Here is a 16,698-nt window from a genome sequence, read left to right as displayed (position 1 = left end):
AATAAATTAGTCAAGATAGGGTTGGGAAAGGGATAGAAGTATTTCAGATGGAGATGATTGGTATGTCAAAGGTCGTAGAAGGGCAGCATGTCATGTTACAGAAGGTGAAAAAAAATAGGTTTACAAAGCAAAAAATTTTACTGAAGAAAGACCTGAAGTTGCTAAGGAAGGAGCAAAGGAATAGAAGCAGCAGTTACTGTGAGCAAGTAGACTCTATTCTATTTCAGTGATGGAAGTGCTTCCTAATCACACGTGGTGCTGGGGTCTCTGGGGTCTCAACAGCAATTGGTTGGAGCATGTAGCAGTGGATGCACACCTGAATAAGGTGGAAAACTGATGAGAGGAGAAACTATTTTGCTGAAACTTATTCATGGAACCTCGCAGCCTCCTTCCTTCAGCCAAGCCCTATTCCTAAAGTTTCCCTCAAAACACGAACAGTCTGTCCTCAAATATTCAGTTTCTCTCTTCATATCCCGGCCCCTCTCCTCCTAGCCTCCTACCGATACTTTCAGGAATTCAGAAGCAGCTATTTCTACTTTTTGGATGTGGGATTTTAGGTGGGAGTATAATGAGAAGAACAGATTTTAGAGCTGTTAGAATAAGGGATATATTGCTTAGTTTTTGTTTGAATCTAGAATGTATTTTCTCATAACAGTTTTGTAAAAGGTGGTTAGGAACTCTTGCACTTAATTCAATAATTTTAAATTACACAATTAACATATATGCTCATTGTGTGAAACCTAGGCAATAAATGAGCAAAAAAATACCTAAACATCGCTTATGATCCCAGAGATTAAATGGATATCTAAGGAAATTTTTACTTTGTGTATGTTTATTTTAATATAAACATGGAATCACTGTTTTGGAGCTTGCTTTTTTTCTTACAGTATATTGTGAACTGCTTATGTTAATATATTTCTACAACATTAACATTTTTCATTAGTTTAAATAAAACCTCTTTGAACAAATATTTTGTATTTATATCTTTGGGATAAATCCCTAGAATGAGTTATTGTTATGAAGATTTTTATACCTATTGTTAAATTGCCCTCTGCAAAGATCATACTAATTCTCATTACTATATTCTGATTCCTACATTCTAGACACATGCCTCTCTCCTCATACCCTTGGCAACACTGCATACTGCCATTCTTTTTCATGTTTATCAGGGTGATGAGTGAAAATACTTCAGTGTTTTAATTTTTCAGTCTTCTTACTTCATCTAGTATGCCCTACATTTGTGTAGGACTTAAAGTAATTTTACAGATAGATGACATATCTGTGTTAAATGAGATAATTTCTCATATCTTTCAGTTAAATATGAGTTAAATCAGCTTACCAGGTAGCATAACCACTCTCACCCTCAAGGACTTCTCAATACAGAGACGGAGGGGGTGACACAGAATGTAAAAATTAAAATTATGAATTTAATAGAGACCAGAATATAAGGAATTTGGCAATAAAAAAAGATAAATGGATTAGGAGGTATTTTCTAAAGAATTCAAAAAATGTTTTAAGTGATAGAAACATTGTCAAAACAAGTGTATCACCTTCTAAAATAACATTTTGAAAAAGGAAAATTGATAATGTTAATAAATTATAGTATGTCAGACCCTGTCAAACTGTCCTCCGTGAGAACACATTAGGCACAGCTATAGAGATAATTCACATATTGGAAAATAGAAGCAAAGAAACTAACTAGAATACAGACCTGGAAAACACAGAGATTGAAAATATGAAAAGGAGATTTAGTAACACAGAGCATAGAGAGAAAAAGCATACCATATAGTTAGCCAGAGTTCCTAAAGAAAATAGTCCCAGTTTCTTCAGGAACTTTGGCTAACTATATGGTATGCTTATACCATATAACATATCATATGGTATAAGGGGGACTATTTGAAGACATAATAGCTGAGAACTTTCCAGAATTGAAGAAAGGCACCAAGCCATGATTTAAGAAGCCCAACAAACCCAAGCAAGAATTCTTTCTAGACATATTGTAGTGAAACTGTGGGACAACAAATATAAAATCTTAAAAGATAGAGGAAAAAGGGGCCGGGTGCGGTGGCTCACGCCTGTAATCCCAGCACTTTGGGAGGCTGAGGTGGGTGGATCACCTGAGGTCGGGAGTTCGAGACCAGCCTGACCAACATGGACAAACCCTGTCTCTACTAAAAATACAAAACTAGCTGAGCGTGGTGGTGCATGCCTGTAATCCCAGCTACTCAGGAGGCTGAGGCAGGAGAATCGCTTGAACCTGGGAGGTAGAAGTTGCAGTGAGCCAAGACCATACCACTGCACTCCAGCCTGGGCAACAAGAGCAAAACTCCGTTTAAAAAAGAAAAAGTAGAGAAAAAAGGCCTCAAAAGAGCAACTATGACAGTGATAGCCAATTAGTCTTCAACAATAATATAAATTTAGAGACAGTGGTAATTATTTTCAATATGCTAAGAAAAAAACCTCAGTCTAGATTTATACCCAACAAACATAGGTTCTTTGTCCTTGCTAAGAACAAAGATGAAATAAATACATATTCAGACAAGGAAAGCTGAGTAAGTTTGCCAGCAGACCTCCAATAAAGGAATTCTCAGTTCAGAGAGAAGGAAATTATTTTCAAACGGAAGGTCTGAGAAGCCAGAAGGAATGAAGAACAAAAAGTGTTAAATATGTATGTACCTGTTAATCTGATAATGTCTTTTGGGATTAATAGAGATGGAATAAAAATAGAAGACAATAATAGCATATAAATTATGAAGTGAGGCTGGGTGTGGTGGCTTATGCCTATAATCCCAGCACTTTGGGAGGCCGAGGCGGGCGGATCACTTGAGGTCAGGAGTGTGAGACCAGCCTGGCCAACCTGATGAAACCCTGTCTCTACTAAAAATACAAAAAAATTAGCCTGGTGTGGTGGCATACACTTGTAATCTCAGCTAGTTGGGAGGCTGAGGCAGGAAAATCACTTGAACCTGGGAGGCAGAGGTTGCAGTGAGTGGAGATCACATCACTGCACTCCAGCCTGGGTGACAGAGTGAGACTCCATCTCAAAGTAAAATAAAAATAAATGATAAGGTGATATTCTAAGTTTTTATGTTTTTGGGGGGATAATTATGTATGTTAACTTTAGGCTTTAATAGGTATTTAAAATTTTCAAGGAACCAAAAGACAAGAAAGATTATAATTTCCAGACTAGTAACAGAATAAGAAAAAAATTCCAAAAGAAGGCAAGAAAGGAAAAGAAAAAAAGACAAGATATAATAAATAAAAAGCACAAAGAATAGCTGAAAATAAATCCAAACATTACTAGTTGCAATAACTATAAGGTACTAAATATTCCAATTAAAAGACAAAGAGTAGCTTGGCGCAGTGGCTCACGCCTACAATCCCAGCATTTTGGGAAGCCAAGGCAGGTGGATCACTTGAGCCCCGGAGTTTGAGACCAGCCTGGGCAACATAGGGAGACCCTGTCTCTACAAAAAGTACAAAAATTAGCTGGTTGTGGTGACGTCCCCCTTTGTCCCAGCTACTCGGGTGGCTGAGGCAGGAGGACCATTTGAGCTCAGAAGGTGGAGGCTGCAGTGAGCCAGGATTGTGCCACTGCACTCTAGCCTGGGCAACAGAGACCCTGTCTTGCAAAAAATAAAATTAAATGAAAAAATAAATAAAAGAACAGTACCTCTGAAAATCTTACTCTTAATGGCATTTGTAGACTACATTCAGGCCTGCTATTCAGCTGATGCTGGTTCAGCCATACTAGTTGTTAAAATATTGATATATCCATAGTGGTTGGACAGTTACTGCCCCAAGCCTGTTAAGTGTCATCTTCATGCTTCATCACCTTCCTTGGGACTTCCTATAGTGACCAATTCTATAGCAACTAAAGAGTTAAGAACTAGGACAGCAAGAGACTGTCAGCAAACATCTCACTGGAGAACTACAGGGCAGCAGCCATTCTAATTACTCCTCACCCATGCCTGGCACCCTCCAACACACAAAAAAATCCATAGGCCCAGTGACTGTCTGGCTTGCCTAAGAGTAGGGCTGCCCGCCTTTCTCATGTCACTCTCACGTGGCCCCTCTGGGAACTGCAGCCCCGGGAGATCCAGAAAGAAGAGCAGTCAAATGAGAGTAATAGTATTGTACTACCGCAGGCACCATCAAAATATATTCATTCTCTTGGCACAGTATACACTCCCATGGCAGGATAGAATCTACAGCAGATGATCGAGGCCTGTGGGGACGGTTTATGGATGAATGACTTCTGGGATGCACATCCTTAGTTTTATCATTCTTGTTTAATTTCCCCATTATTTAGATAGGATAAGTGTGCCAACACCCAATGAATACCTGCCTACAGTAGGCATTAATGACACTCATGTTATAAATGAAAATGACTACCAAAATACATCTTTTTCTGTCTACCAGACACATATAGTTGGGGGAATTAAGAAGCAGAAAGTGTATTAAATGAAGGTTCTGTACCGTGGTGTATGCTGTTAACTGCTGTGTTACATTACCTCTCACCTGGACTGAGGGATTAGGTTTAATATAATTAAGTATATCAATAAATTATTTTTGTGACTTAGTTATTAATATATTTAAACAAATATTGAATATATGAAACTAACAGCAAGCACTTGAAGGGCTAAAAACACTTTTAAATATACTTATTGTTACTTCAGCAAAAGCCAAAAAGAGGATTCAGCTCCCATGAACGATTCTGTTGATGTTAAGAGTGATTTCTTTTTTTTAGGCCAGGTATGGCAGCTCATGCCTATAATCCTAGCACTTTAGGAGGTTGAAAGTGGAGGATTGCTTGAGCTCGAGTTCAAGACCAGCTGGGGCAACATAGGGAGACGTTGTCTCTATAAAAAATTTTAAAAAGAGTGATTTTTTTTTTAACGTATCATGACTACAAGTTACTTAATGACTATACATTTAATGTGGACATTCTTAGAAGGGCTTTATCTAGTTTCCTGTGTCAATTCATGGTTCAGACAAGGGCATCTGTGTCAAATAAAAGATTGTGGCTACAATTTCCAAAAATTAATAAATGATTGAAAATTACTAGAATGTTTTAATGAACAATTTGAGCTACAATGGTTATCACCTAGTGAGCATTTTTATAATCTATATAGGTTAATTTATTTAGAAAATGTTTTTAAATTTTATGTTAATTTATATTACCACTGAATTTTCTTTTTTTTCTTTTTTTTTTTTGAGACACAGTTTCATTCTTGTTGTCCAGGCTGGACTGCAATGGTGCGATCTTGCCTCACTGCAACCTCCAGCTCCTGGGTTCAAGCAATTCTCCTGCCTCAGCCTCCCAAGTAGCTGGGATTACAGGCATGCGCCACCACGCTCAGCTAATTTTGTATTTTTAGTAGAGATGGGGTTTCACCATGTTGGTCAGGCTGGTCTTGAACTCCTGACCTCAGGTGATCCACCCACCTCAGCCTCCCAAAGAGCTGGGATTATAAGTGTGAACCACTGTGCCTGGCCTGAATTTTTAACCTCTTTGAATATCACACTTAACTGTATGTAACAGCCGCTTCATCCTTATATTTTTCAAACACACGAGGAACATTTATAAAATTTTCACATATTATATATAATATATATATAATATATATTCACATAAAATATATATTATATTTATATTATATATTATATAAAATATATATTTATATAATATATATTTTATATTTTTATATTTAAAATATATAAATTTAAATTTTATATTTTATATATTTTATATTTTTGGAAGTCAAGAGACAAGTATAATTAAAAAGATAACCAGAGGCCTGGCAGAGTGGGTCACACTTGTAATCCCAGCACTTTGGAAGACTGAGGTGGGAGGATCTGGCAGGAGTTCAAGACCAGCCTGGGCAAGGAAGAGAGACTGTCTACAAAAATTTAAAAATTAGCCTGGTGTGGTGGCATGTGCCTGTGGTCCTAGCTACCCAGGAAGGTGAGGCAGGAGGACTGCTTGAGCTTCAGAGTTTGAGGTTGCCACTGCATTCTAGCCTGGGTGACAGAATGAGACTCTGTCTCAAAGAAAAAAAAAAGAGATAACTAGAAAAGTCTCATACATTTTCAAAAAGAATTGATAAATTCATGGGTCAAAGGGGAAATTATAATGGAAATTAGAAATGTTCAGAACTAAATGGTAATGAAATCATATGTCTCAAAACTTGTGGGATACAAGTAAAGCTGTACTTAGTAGGAAAATTATAGTCTTTAATAAACTGATAAGGAAAATTAATGAGCTAAGTACTCATCTCATGAAAGAGAATAGCAAAGTTATCTGCAAATAATAGGAAAATCAATCTAAAGAGAGCAGAAGGAAATATAGTAACAAAAAAAAAAAAGGTAGAAATTAGTGAAATTTTAAAAACCATCAGAAATACTGAATAGGGACAAAGTTTTGTCTTTGAAAACACTTATAAAAATGAAAAACATTCATGGTACTAAGAAAATGCACAGACAATTTTCAGAATAAAAAGGGGGACATAGGTTGGCACGGTGGCTCACACCTGTAATCCTAGCACTTTGGGAGGCTGAGGCGGGTGGATCACCTGAGGTCAGGAGTTCGAGACCAGCCTGGCTAACATGGCGAAGCCCTGATTCTACTCAAAATACAAAAATTAGCCAGGCGTGGTGGTGGGTGCCTATAATCCCAGCTACTCCGGAGGCTTAGGCAGGAGAATCGCTTGAACCCGAGGGGCGGAGGTTGCAGTGAGCCAAGACTGTGCCACTTCACTCCAGCCTGGGCAAAAGAGCGAAACTCTGTCTCAAATTAAAAAAATAAAAGGGTGGGGGGTGGTGGCGGGGCGGCCGTGCGCGATAGCTCAAGCCTGTAATCCCAGCACTTTGGGAGGCCAAGGCGGCTGGATCACCTGAGGTCAGGAGTTTGAGACCAGCCTGGCTAACATGGTGAAACCCCATCTCTACTAAAAATACAAAAAAGTAGCTGGGTGTGGTGGCAAACGCCTGTAATCCCAGCCACTCAGGAGGCTGAGGCAGGAGAATCGCTTGAACCTGGGAGGTGGAAGTTGCAGTGAGCGGAGATTGCACCACTGCACTCCAGCCTAGGCAACGAGAGCGAAACTCCGTCTTAAAAAAAAAAAAAAGTTGGGGGGGACAATTTTACATGCAAGAGGTAGATGGTTTGGACCAAACCTCCAACTGAGAATAATCAGAAAAGCTAGAGAAATATTAAATATTTAATGTAAGATATAGAAAGCTTATGTTTGAGGGGATTAGAGCATTATCAGGGCAATGAAGAAATTGCAGGGTCAAGTTCTAAAAAATAGGAAAGCCAGTGATGCGAGCCCGATTTGAGCTCACTTCTCTGAGAGGCATCTGTCAATCTCAAAAGCAGCAGCAGCAATGAGGCTGAATGGTATTTCTTTCTTTCGTTTTTTTTTTTTTTTTTTGAGACGGAGTTTCATTCACTCTTGTTGCCCAGGCTGGAGTGCAATGGCGCGATCTTGGCTCATTGCAACCTCTGCCTCCCGGGTTCAAGCGATTCTCCTGCCTCAGCCTCCGGATTAGCTAGGATTATAGGCGCCTGCCACAACGCCCGGCTAATTTTTGTATTTTTAGTAGAGACGGGCTTTCTCCATGTTGGTCAGGCTGGTCTCGACCTCCCGACCTCAGGTTATCTGTCCGCCTCGGCCTCCCAAAGTGCTGGGATTACAGGCATGAGCCACTGCGCCTGGCCTCTGAATGGTATTTCTAATGGACTCATGGGTGGGATAGATGAGATTACAAGAATTGCAATTTAGGATCCGCAATTTAGGTTTGGGATTGAAACTCCCCTCACCCAATATACCCTAGGACTAAAGATGAATCCAGAATAGACAATACTCATGGGGACTAAAGGTCAGCTTGAAATAATCTCATTCCCTACATAGATTAAGAAGACCTCAGATTGCCGGCACCTCTACTCTAGCTTACTTGCCATAATTAAATATGAATCTTCTATGGAAGAAGAAAATATGCAGCTGAGTGCCGTGGCTTACACCTTTAATCCGAGTTCTTTGGGAGGCTGAGGAGGGAAGACTGATTGAGGCTGGGAGTTGGAGACCAGTCTGAGCAACATAGCGAGACATCCCATATCTGCAAAAAATTTAAAAATTAGCTGGGCAAGGTGGTGTGTACCTGCCATCCTAGCTACTCTGGAGGCTGAGGTGGGAGGATTGTTTAAGCCCAGGCGTTTGAGGTTACAGTGAGCTATAATCACACCACTACACTTCAACCTGGGTGACCAAGCAAGACCCTGTCTCTAAAGTTTTTTAAAAAGATAATATATCATCCAGTGCTTTAAATTATCCCTATAATTTTTGTATACAGTGACGAGCACTAGTACAAAGAGATTCGTTGTCTGAAAAACCAAGAAAATCAGCAAACAATAGAAATAGACCCACAGGAGATCTGACATTAAAACTATTTAATATGTTCAAGGAATTATAAGATGGAGAAATTTAGCAGAGAACTAGAAGCTAAAAAATAAAACCTTAGAACTAAAAAGTACAGTAACTGATAAAAACTCACTGGATGATTTAACAGCAAATTGGACACAGCTGAAGGATTTGTGAGCTTGAGAATAGATGAGAAAAAAATATACAGAATAAAGCTCAGATTTACCAAAATGGGACATAGAGATTAAGATATGTCATAAGATACAGGGAAAAGATCTTATAAATGGAGTTTCATAAAGATATTAAAGAGAATGAAGATAAATCAATATTTGAACAGATAATGGATGACAATTTTAAAAATTAACAAAAGATATTGTAGATTCAAGAAAGGCTATACATCTCAAGCAAGAGAAAGACAAAAAAAGCAGGCCAGGCATGGTGGCGCACCCCTGTAATCCCAGCACTTATGGAGGCTGAGGTAGTTGGGTCTCTTGAGCTTAGGAGTTTGAGACCAGCCCGGCCAACATGGCAAGACCCTGACTCTACAAAAAAATACAAAAAAATTAGCCGGGTGTGGTGGCATGCGCCTGTGGTCCCAGCTATTCAGGAGGCTGAAGAAGGAGGATCACTTGAATCTGGGAGGTCAAGGCTGCAGTGAGCTGAGATTGTGCCACTGCATTCCAGCGCCACCACACTCCAAACCTTCTGAAACAACTGCTTCAAAAACAAAAAAAAACCTTCCAACTGCTTTAAAAACAAAAACAAAAATCCCTACCAACTGCTTCAAAAACAAACAACAAAAAAAAAAAAAAAAGAAGAAAAAAGAAAGATAAAGCCACACTTAGCTACAAGAGTAAAGCTGCTAAAACTAAAATAAAACATACATGCACAAAGACAAAGAAAATCTTAAAAGCAGCTAGAGGAAAGAGATAGATTACTTTCAAAGGAGGCTCAAAAAGAGAGCTAAGTTCACTGCAGAAACAATGGAAGTCAAGAGACAAAGATATTTCCAGACAAATATTGAGAGAATTTGCCACTATCAGATCTACACAGAAACAGGTAACAAAATTATTCTTTAGGAGGAAGGAAAAAGGTGGAAGTTCAGAGGTACAGGAAAGAATGAAAAGAACAAAAATAAATATGCGTGTAAATCAAAATGAATGTTAACTTTTTTTTTTTCTTTTTTTTAGACAGAGTCTCTCTCTGTCATGCAAACTGGAGTGCAGTGGCATGAACACTGCTCACTGCAGCCTTGACTTCCTGGGCTCAAGTAATCCTCTTGCCTCTGCCTTTTGTGTAGCTGGGACCACAGGTGCATGCCAGCATGCCTGGCTAATTTTTTTATTTTTTGTAGAGACAAGGGTCTCAGTTTGTTGTCCAGGCTAGGAATGGTATAAAACATGAAAAATTTTAGTAGAGCATTATATTTATATATAATTATATCTAAAAAATTAAATACTAGGATGGGATAAAGGAAGTTGAAGTGAGCTAAGGTTCTTGCATCATCCAGGAAGTAATAATTATGTACTTCACTTTAAAAAGTTGATGCATGATGTTAGCTCTTTAGGTATTGGCTAAAAGAATAGTAAAAATATATTTAACATACTAAATAGTGGATGGGGAGATATCAATAGCAAATATATATATATATATTCTTAGAGATGGGGTCTTGCACTGTTGCCCAGGCTGGAGTTCATTGGTGCTGTCACAGCTCATGGCAACCTCCAACTCCTGGGCTCAAGCAATCCTCCCGCCTGTCTCCTGGGCAGCTAGGACTGCAGCCATAAGCCACTATGCCTGGCCATTTTATTTTTTTATAGAGATAGGGTCTCCACGTGTTGTCCAGGCTGATCTCCGACTCCTGGCCACAAGCTATCCTCCTGCCTTGGACTCCTAAAACACTAGGATTACAGGCATGGGCCAATGTGCCTGGCCAAAAAAATGTTTAAAGCAACTGAAAAGGGACATAGAACAGACAGGACAAATGGAAAGTAAATTCTAAGGTGACAGATTTCAACTCAAAGATGGCTAGTAGTTACATTAAATGTAATTTGACTGAGACAATGATTGTCAGATCAGATTTTTAAAAACTGCTTACAGAAGACATACCTGAAATGTAAGGATACACAAAGTTTTAAAGTAAAAGGATGTCAAGGCATACCATTGCTAGCATTAGCTAAATGAAAGTTGGTGTGTTATGTTAATATCAGACAACACAAAAAGCAAATTCATACAATTTCCAAGCATTGAGATGGAGCAGTTTGTTTTTCAATGAAAGCTCAGGAAATAAATAACTAGAAAATCTCTTTATTTTTGGAAATGCTCTTTTAAATAACTTGTGAGTCAAAGAAGAAATCACAGTATAAATATAAAATATTTGAAACTGAATGATGAAAACACTATGAAAATTTGTGCAATTGCAGCTGAAGCCATGTATAGAGGAAAATCTTAGATCCCTAAATGCAGATATTAGAAAAGAAGAAAGGCCGAATAGTCAATAAGCTAAGTAAGCATCCATCTCAAGAACTTTGAAACAGAACAACAAATTATACCCAAAGAAGGAATAGAGATCAGAGTGCAATTGAACCACTTTGAAACTATTTGTCACTATCTTTTTTTTTTTTTTTGAGATGGAGTCTCACTCTGTCACCCAGGCTGGAGTGCAATGGCACAATCTCGGGTTACTGCAACCTCTGCCTCCCGGGTTCAAGTGATTCTCCTGCCTCAGCCTCCTGAGTAGCTGGAATTACAGGCATGTGCCACCGTGCCGGCTATTTTTTTTTTTTTTTTTGTATTTTTAGTAGAGATGGGTTTTACCATGTTGGCAAGCCTGGTCTCAAACTCCTGACCTTGTGATCCGCCCGCCTCGGCCTCCTAAAGTGCTGGAGTTACAGGCGTGAGCCACCACGCCCGGCCTTCAATTTTTTTTTTAAGAGGCAGGGTCTTGCTGTGTTGCCAGGCTGGTCTCAAACTCCTGGGCTCAAGTGATCCTCCTGCCTCAGCCACCCAAAGTGCTGGAATTATAGGTGAGAGCCACTGTGTCTGGCCTTTAAAGTTTAAAAATAGAAACAGAAGATATTGCGAACAACTTCATGCCAATAAAATTCTGAAGTTCAATGAAACAGGCTAATTCCTAGAAAAGTAGAAATTACCAAAACTGACATTAGTAAAAGATTAGAAAGTAGTATCATAACCAATAATACTGCATCAGTAGTTAGGTCTAGATGGTTTTATAGACTAGCACTACCAAATTTACAAGAAATAAATAATCCCAATTTACATAAACTATTCCAGTGTATAAAATAACAAGGGCCAGTCTTAACTCATTCTATGATGTTAGCATACACTTTATACCAAAATCTGACATGAATAGCACAAGAAAGCAAAATTACCGTGCAATTTCATTGAAGAATAAAGATAGAAAAATCATAAACAAAATATTAGCCAACCGAATCTAGCAATAAGGTAAAAATAAAAGACTGATTTGAAATTAGAAAGTAAATTAATGTAAATAACTACATTAATATATTAAAGGAAAAATATAGGAATAGCTCAATAAATGCTGAAAAATCTCTTACACAGTTTGACATATATTCATGAAAAGAAAGCTTAGCAAAATTGAAACAGAACTTTCCTTAATCTAATAGTAGGAATCTGCCCAAAAAACCTACAGCAAACATTGTACTTAATGATGAAATGTTGAATATATTCTTGAAGATCAGGAACAAGATGAGTGCCTGCTATTAACACTTCTATTCAACATTGTTCTGAAAGTCCTAGTCAGTATAACAACCAAAAAGAGAAGGAAACAGGTTTTTAAAAAGAAGAACAGTCTGGGCATGGTGGCTCACGCCTATAATCCCAGCACTTTGGGAGGCTGAGGCAGGTGGATCACTTGAGGTCAGCAGTTCGAGACTAGCCTGGCCAACATGGTGAAACTGTGTCTCTACTAATAATCCAAAAATTAGCTGGGCATCATGGCACACTCCTGCAGTTCCAGCTACCCGGGAGGCTGCGGCAGGAGAACCACTTGAACCCGGGAGGCGGAGGTTGCAGTGAGCTGAGATCATGCCATTGCACCCCAGCCTGGGCAACAAGCGCGAAACTCTGTCTCCAATAAAAAAAAAAAAAATAGAAAGAACAAAGCAATTATTTTTAGATGGTATTATTATCAACCAAAAACCCCAAAATAATAGAATAGTAAGATTGATTGATAAATAATCAATATTAAAAAATCAGTTACATTTCTGTATACCAGCAATAAGCAAAGCCAAAAAAATTTTTTTTGAGACAGGGTCTTGGTCAGCTAGGCTGGAGTGCAGTGGCATGATCATAGCTCACTACAGCCTCAACCTCCCTGACTCAGCTGATCCTCCCACCTCAGCCACCCAAATAGCTGGGACTACAGGTGTGCACCATCATACCTGGCTAATTTTTAAATTTTTTTTGTAGAGACAAGATCTCACTGTGTTGCACAGGCTGGTCTCAAACTCCTGAGCTCAAGTAATCTTTCCTCCTTGGTCTCCCAAAATTCTGGGATAACAGGAATAAGCCACTGTGTTCAGCACAAGCAAAAATTTTAAAAGAACATTTGTTCAAATATAAAAAAAAATCAAGTGCCCAGGAATAAGTTCAACAGAAGGTAGGCACAGGCCATATGGAGGAAACTATACAATTTTATTGAGAGAATTACAGAAGATTTAAATAAATGGAGATAGATTAAGTTAATGGATTGGAAGATTCCATATTGTAAAGATAGCAGTTCCATTACAACTTTTTGGGCCAGGCGCCATGGCTCACGCCTGTAATCCCAGCACTTTGGGAGGTCAAGGTGGGTGGATCACCTGAGGTAAGGAGTTAGAGACCAGCCTGGCTAACATGGTGAAACCCCGTTTCTACTAAAAATACAAAAAATTAGCTGGGCATGGTGGCACATGCCTGTAATCCCAGCTACTTGGGAGGCTGAGGCAGGAAAATCGTTTGAACCCAGGAGGCAGAGGTTGCAGTGAGCTGAGATCGTGCTATTGCACTCCAGCTTGGGCAACAAGAGCAAAACTCTGTCTCAAAAAAAACAACACAACCTTTTGGTATTAATAGATTTAATATAATCTCAATTAACATCTGCACCTGGGGGGTGTGTGTGTGTGTATGTGTGTGTGTGTGTATACATAAATTGATATGTTGATTCTAATTGTATAAGGATGGTCAAAGGTCCAAGATTTGCTCAGATACTCTAAGAAAATCTTTAATGTGTGGGAAAATGTGCATATTACTGTATGGGGTAAATCAATATTGTATCATGTAAATTCTACCTAAGTAATCTGTAAAGTCAGTGCATTTCAATAAAATTTCAACAGAAATTTTTAACAGAACCTGACATGGTATATATAAAATTTACTTGAAGAGAAAGCATAGTATTAGCCAAGAAAAAGTGTTTGTAAAGCAAATGAGGGAGTCTTGCTTTGCCACGTAGCAAATATACCATAAGCCTTCTAGAAATTAAGATAGTGTGGTGTTGCATAGAATACCAATATACAGTCAAAGAACAAAACTTGTATGTAGTGAAGATGGCATTATAAACCAATGTAAATTAGATCAGCCTTGATATTGGGACAAATTGTGTACCAGCAATAAACAAAGCAATATGTATCTTTTAAACAAATATGTATCTTTTAAAAGATACATATCATACCATGTACAAAAATATACTATAATTTGATTCAAACAAAACAATAACTAACAGTTTTATAGATCCCTTTTATACAATCTTCAAGATTAAGAATCTCCCAGAGGTTGGCTTTGTGTGGTGGCTCACACCTATAATCCCAGCAATTTGGGAGGCTGAGGCAGGAGGCTCACTTGAGGTTTGTGACCAGCCAGGGCAACACGGTGAAACCCTGTCTCCATTAAAAATACAAAAATTAGTGGGGTGTGGTGGTGGGTGCCTGTAATCCCAGTTACTCTGGAGGCTGAGGCAGGAGAATCACTTGAACCAGGGAGGCGGAGGTTGTAATGAACTGAGGTCGCGCCACTGCACTTCAGCCTGGGTGACAGAGCGAGACTTCGTCTCAGAAAAAAAGAATCTCCCAGAGTCTGGGACTGGTGGTTCATGCCTGTAATCTCAGAGTTTTGGGAGGCTGATGTGGGAGGATCACTTGAGGCCAGGAATTTGAGACCAACCTGAGCAACATAGTGTGATCCCATCTCCACCAAAAAAAAAAAAAAGTCTCCCAGAATCATTGATTTACTACTTATGCACAAAAGGGAAAAAAGTTCATTTCAGCGTTCTTCTGACTTACAAAAAGAAATGGCTATTTATATGTCTTCAAAAATTACAAATATTAATTTGAATATTTTTACTCCCAATGACTAGCATAAAAAGTTTCAGATGTTATTAAACTTTGAAGTCCAAATGTCTTAAAAAAGGGTTTATGCAGACAAGTCCATGATTAGTAAATATAGAAAAGATTTCAACTTTTTTTTTTTTGAGACAGAGTCTTACTCTGTCACTCAGGCTGGAGTACAGTAGCGCAATCTTGGCTCACTGCAACCTCCGCCTCCTGGGTTCAAGCAATTCTCCTGCCTCAGCCTCCCAAGTAGCTGGGACTACAGGCCCCCACCACCACGCCTGGCTAACATTTTTTGAATTTTTAGTAGAGACAGGGTTTCACTATGTTGGCCAGGCTGGTCTCGAACTCCTGACCTTGTGATCCACCCACCTCGGTCTCCCAAAGTGCTGGGATCACAGGCGTGAGCCACCGCACCCGGCCAAGATTTCAACTTAATAGTTGTTTTTTAATCTCCCACTTTACCTAAAAAGTTTGTTCTGAATAGAAAAGTTTTTGGCTATTTATTCTATCTTATGTACGTTCATCTTAGTTGTATAAAATACTCAGGATTTCATTTGCTAGAAATGAAATGAATCTGAAAGAGCAGGGCCCACAAAAAACTTAATCAAAATAAATAAAATACAATAGATTTTCACAAATCAAAACAAGGTTTGTAAAAGGTTTATAAAAATATAACTTTGCAGTGGGGAAGGCCTGAAACAAGAGACAAACCTAAAAAACCATGAAGGAAAAGACTGATCTATGTTTAACTGCTCTGATAGGTTATATGCCAGATATTTTCCAGTATGTTTTATTGACAGTGATGAAGAAATATATAATTTGGTTGTATATGATTTTTCCCCTAAGTTGTCTCATCAATGTACATTTTTTTGGCAACCACCTTTTTTATTTAAAAATATGTTTTGGAGTTCTTTCATATTCATATAAAGCTACCCCTTTCTTTTTAACTTCTCTACAGTATTTCAAAGTATTGTGTACTATGGCTTGTATAATCAATCACTCCCTCTGTCATGTACATTTAAGATACTTTGAATTTCTCCTTTTTACAATGAAGCATATCTTATATGTCTCTTTGTATTTGTAAGTAATTAGTTCTCTAGATTAAATTCCCAGAAAAAATTGCTGAGTCAAAACATATGCCCATTTTAAATTCTGATACTTTAGAGGTGCTGTCCAAACATAAGTTGTACCAGATTATACTCCACCATAATGTATGAGAGTACCATTTCCTACTACTCTTGCCAACCACAGATAGTATCAATCTTTTAAACATTTGCTACTAACATGGGCAAAAAAAAAAAGTTATTTACCTATAGCTTGTGTAATTATAAATAAGTGAACATCAATAACCAGCGAATGCTAGAAAAACTAAACAAGATAAATGTGTCATTTGCTTTCAGGTCAGTGCTGACAGTTGCTTGTGAACAAACTGAAGTTCTGCTTTTTGACCCTATATCTTCAAAGCACATAAAAACACTTTCTGAAGCTCATGAAGACTGTGTAAATAATATCAGGTTAGTATTATAGTGAAAAAGTGAACTTTATCAGTGTGGCCCAAAATGTTCTGTTTTGGAAGTTAGTGAAAATGAAAATGTTTAATGCCTTATCCAGCACTGCTAGATGATCCACATTGTGAATTGTGAATCTAATCCCTTATAAAACTAATCCTTTAATTATAAAACTTACTCTTAGCTATGTTGGATTGGAATGTTTCTGAAATACATTTCTAACTTCTATATAATCTTACCTTTTCATATATTAGGGTCATGATTATGAACCTCAGCCATGTGTTATGCTAGTCCTGTAATGCCTTTGTGCTAATGGTTTGTGTAGAATGATGGCAGTCCCATTGCTTAGCACCTCTCACTTCCACCCCACCACTCTCTGCAGAAATACAGACTGTTAAGAGGAAAAAGTACATGCAC

At 38.3% G+C, this 16,698-nt stretch overlaps 1 protein-coding gene across 4 annotated transcripts in view; it reads left to right on the top strand.

Annotated features, from left to right (window-relative positions):
- Window positions 1-16,698, top strand: part of DCAF10 (DDB1 and CUL4 associated factor 10) — a 67,482-nt gene that overhangs the window by 1,674 nt on the left and 49,110 nt on the right. For all 4 annotated transcript variants that reach the window (XM_054500244.2, XM_054500245.2, XM_054500246.2 and 1 more), the window contains exon 2: window positions 16,174-16,287. In XM_054500244.2, the coding sequence (XP_054356219.1) occupies window positions 16,174-16,287 (114 nt within the window). The remainder of the gene's footprint in view (window positions 1-16,173; window positions 16,288-16,698) is intronic.

This window comes from Pongo pygmaeus, chromosome 13 (assembly GCF_028885625.2).
Source record: "Pongo pygmaeus isolate AG05252 chromosome 13, NHGRI_mPonPyg2-v2.0_pri, whole genome shotgun sequence".
NCBI lineage: Eukaryota > Metazoa > Chordata > Mammalia > Primates > Hominidae > Pongo > Pongo pygmaeus.
Note: the sequence above shows the minus strand (reverse complement) of the source record. Positions and strands in the feature narration are given on the sequence as shown.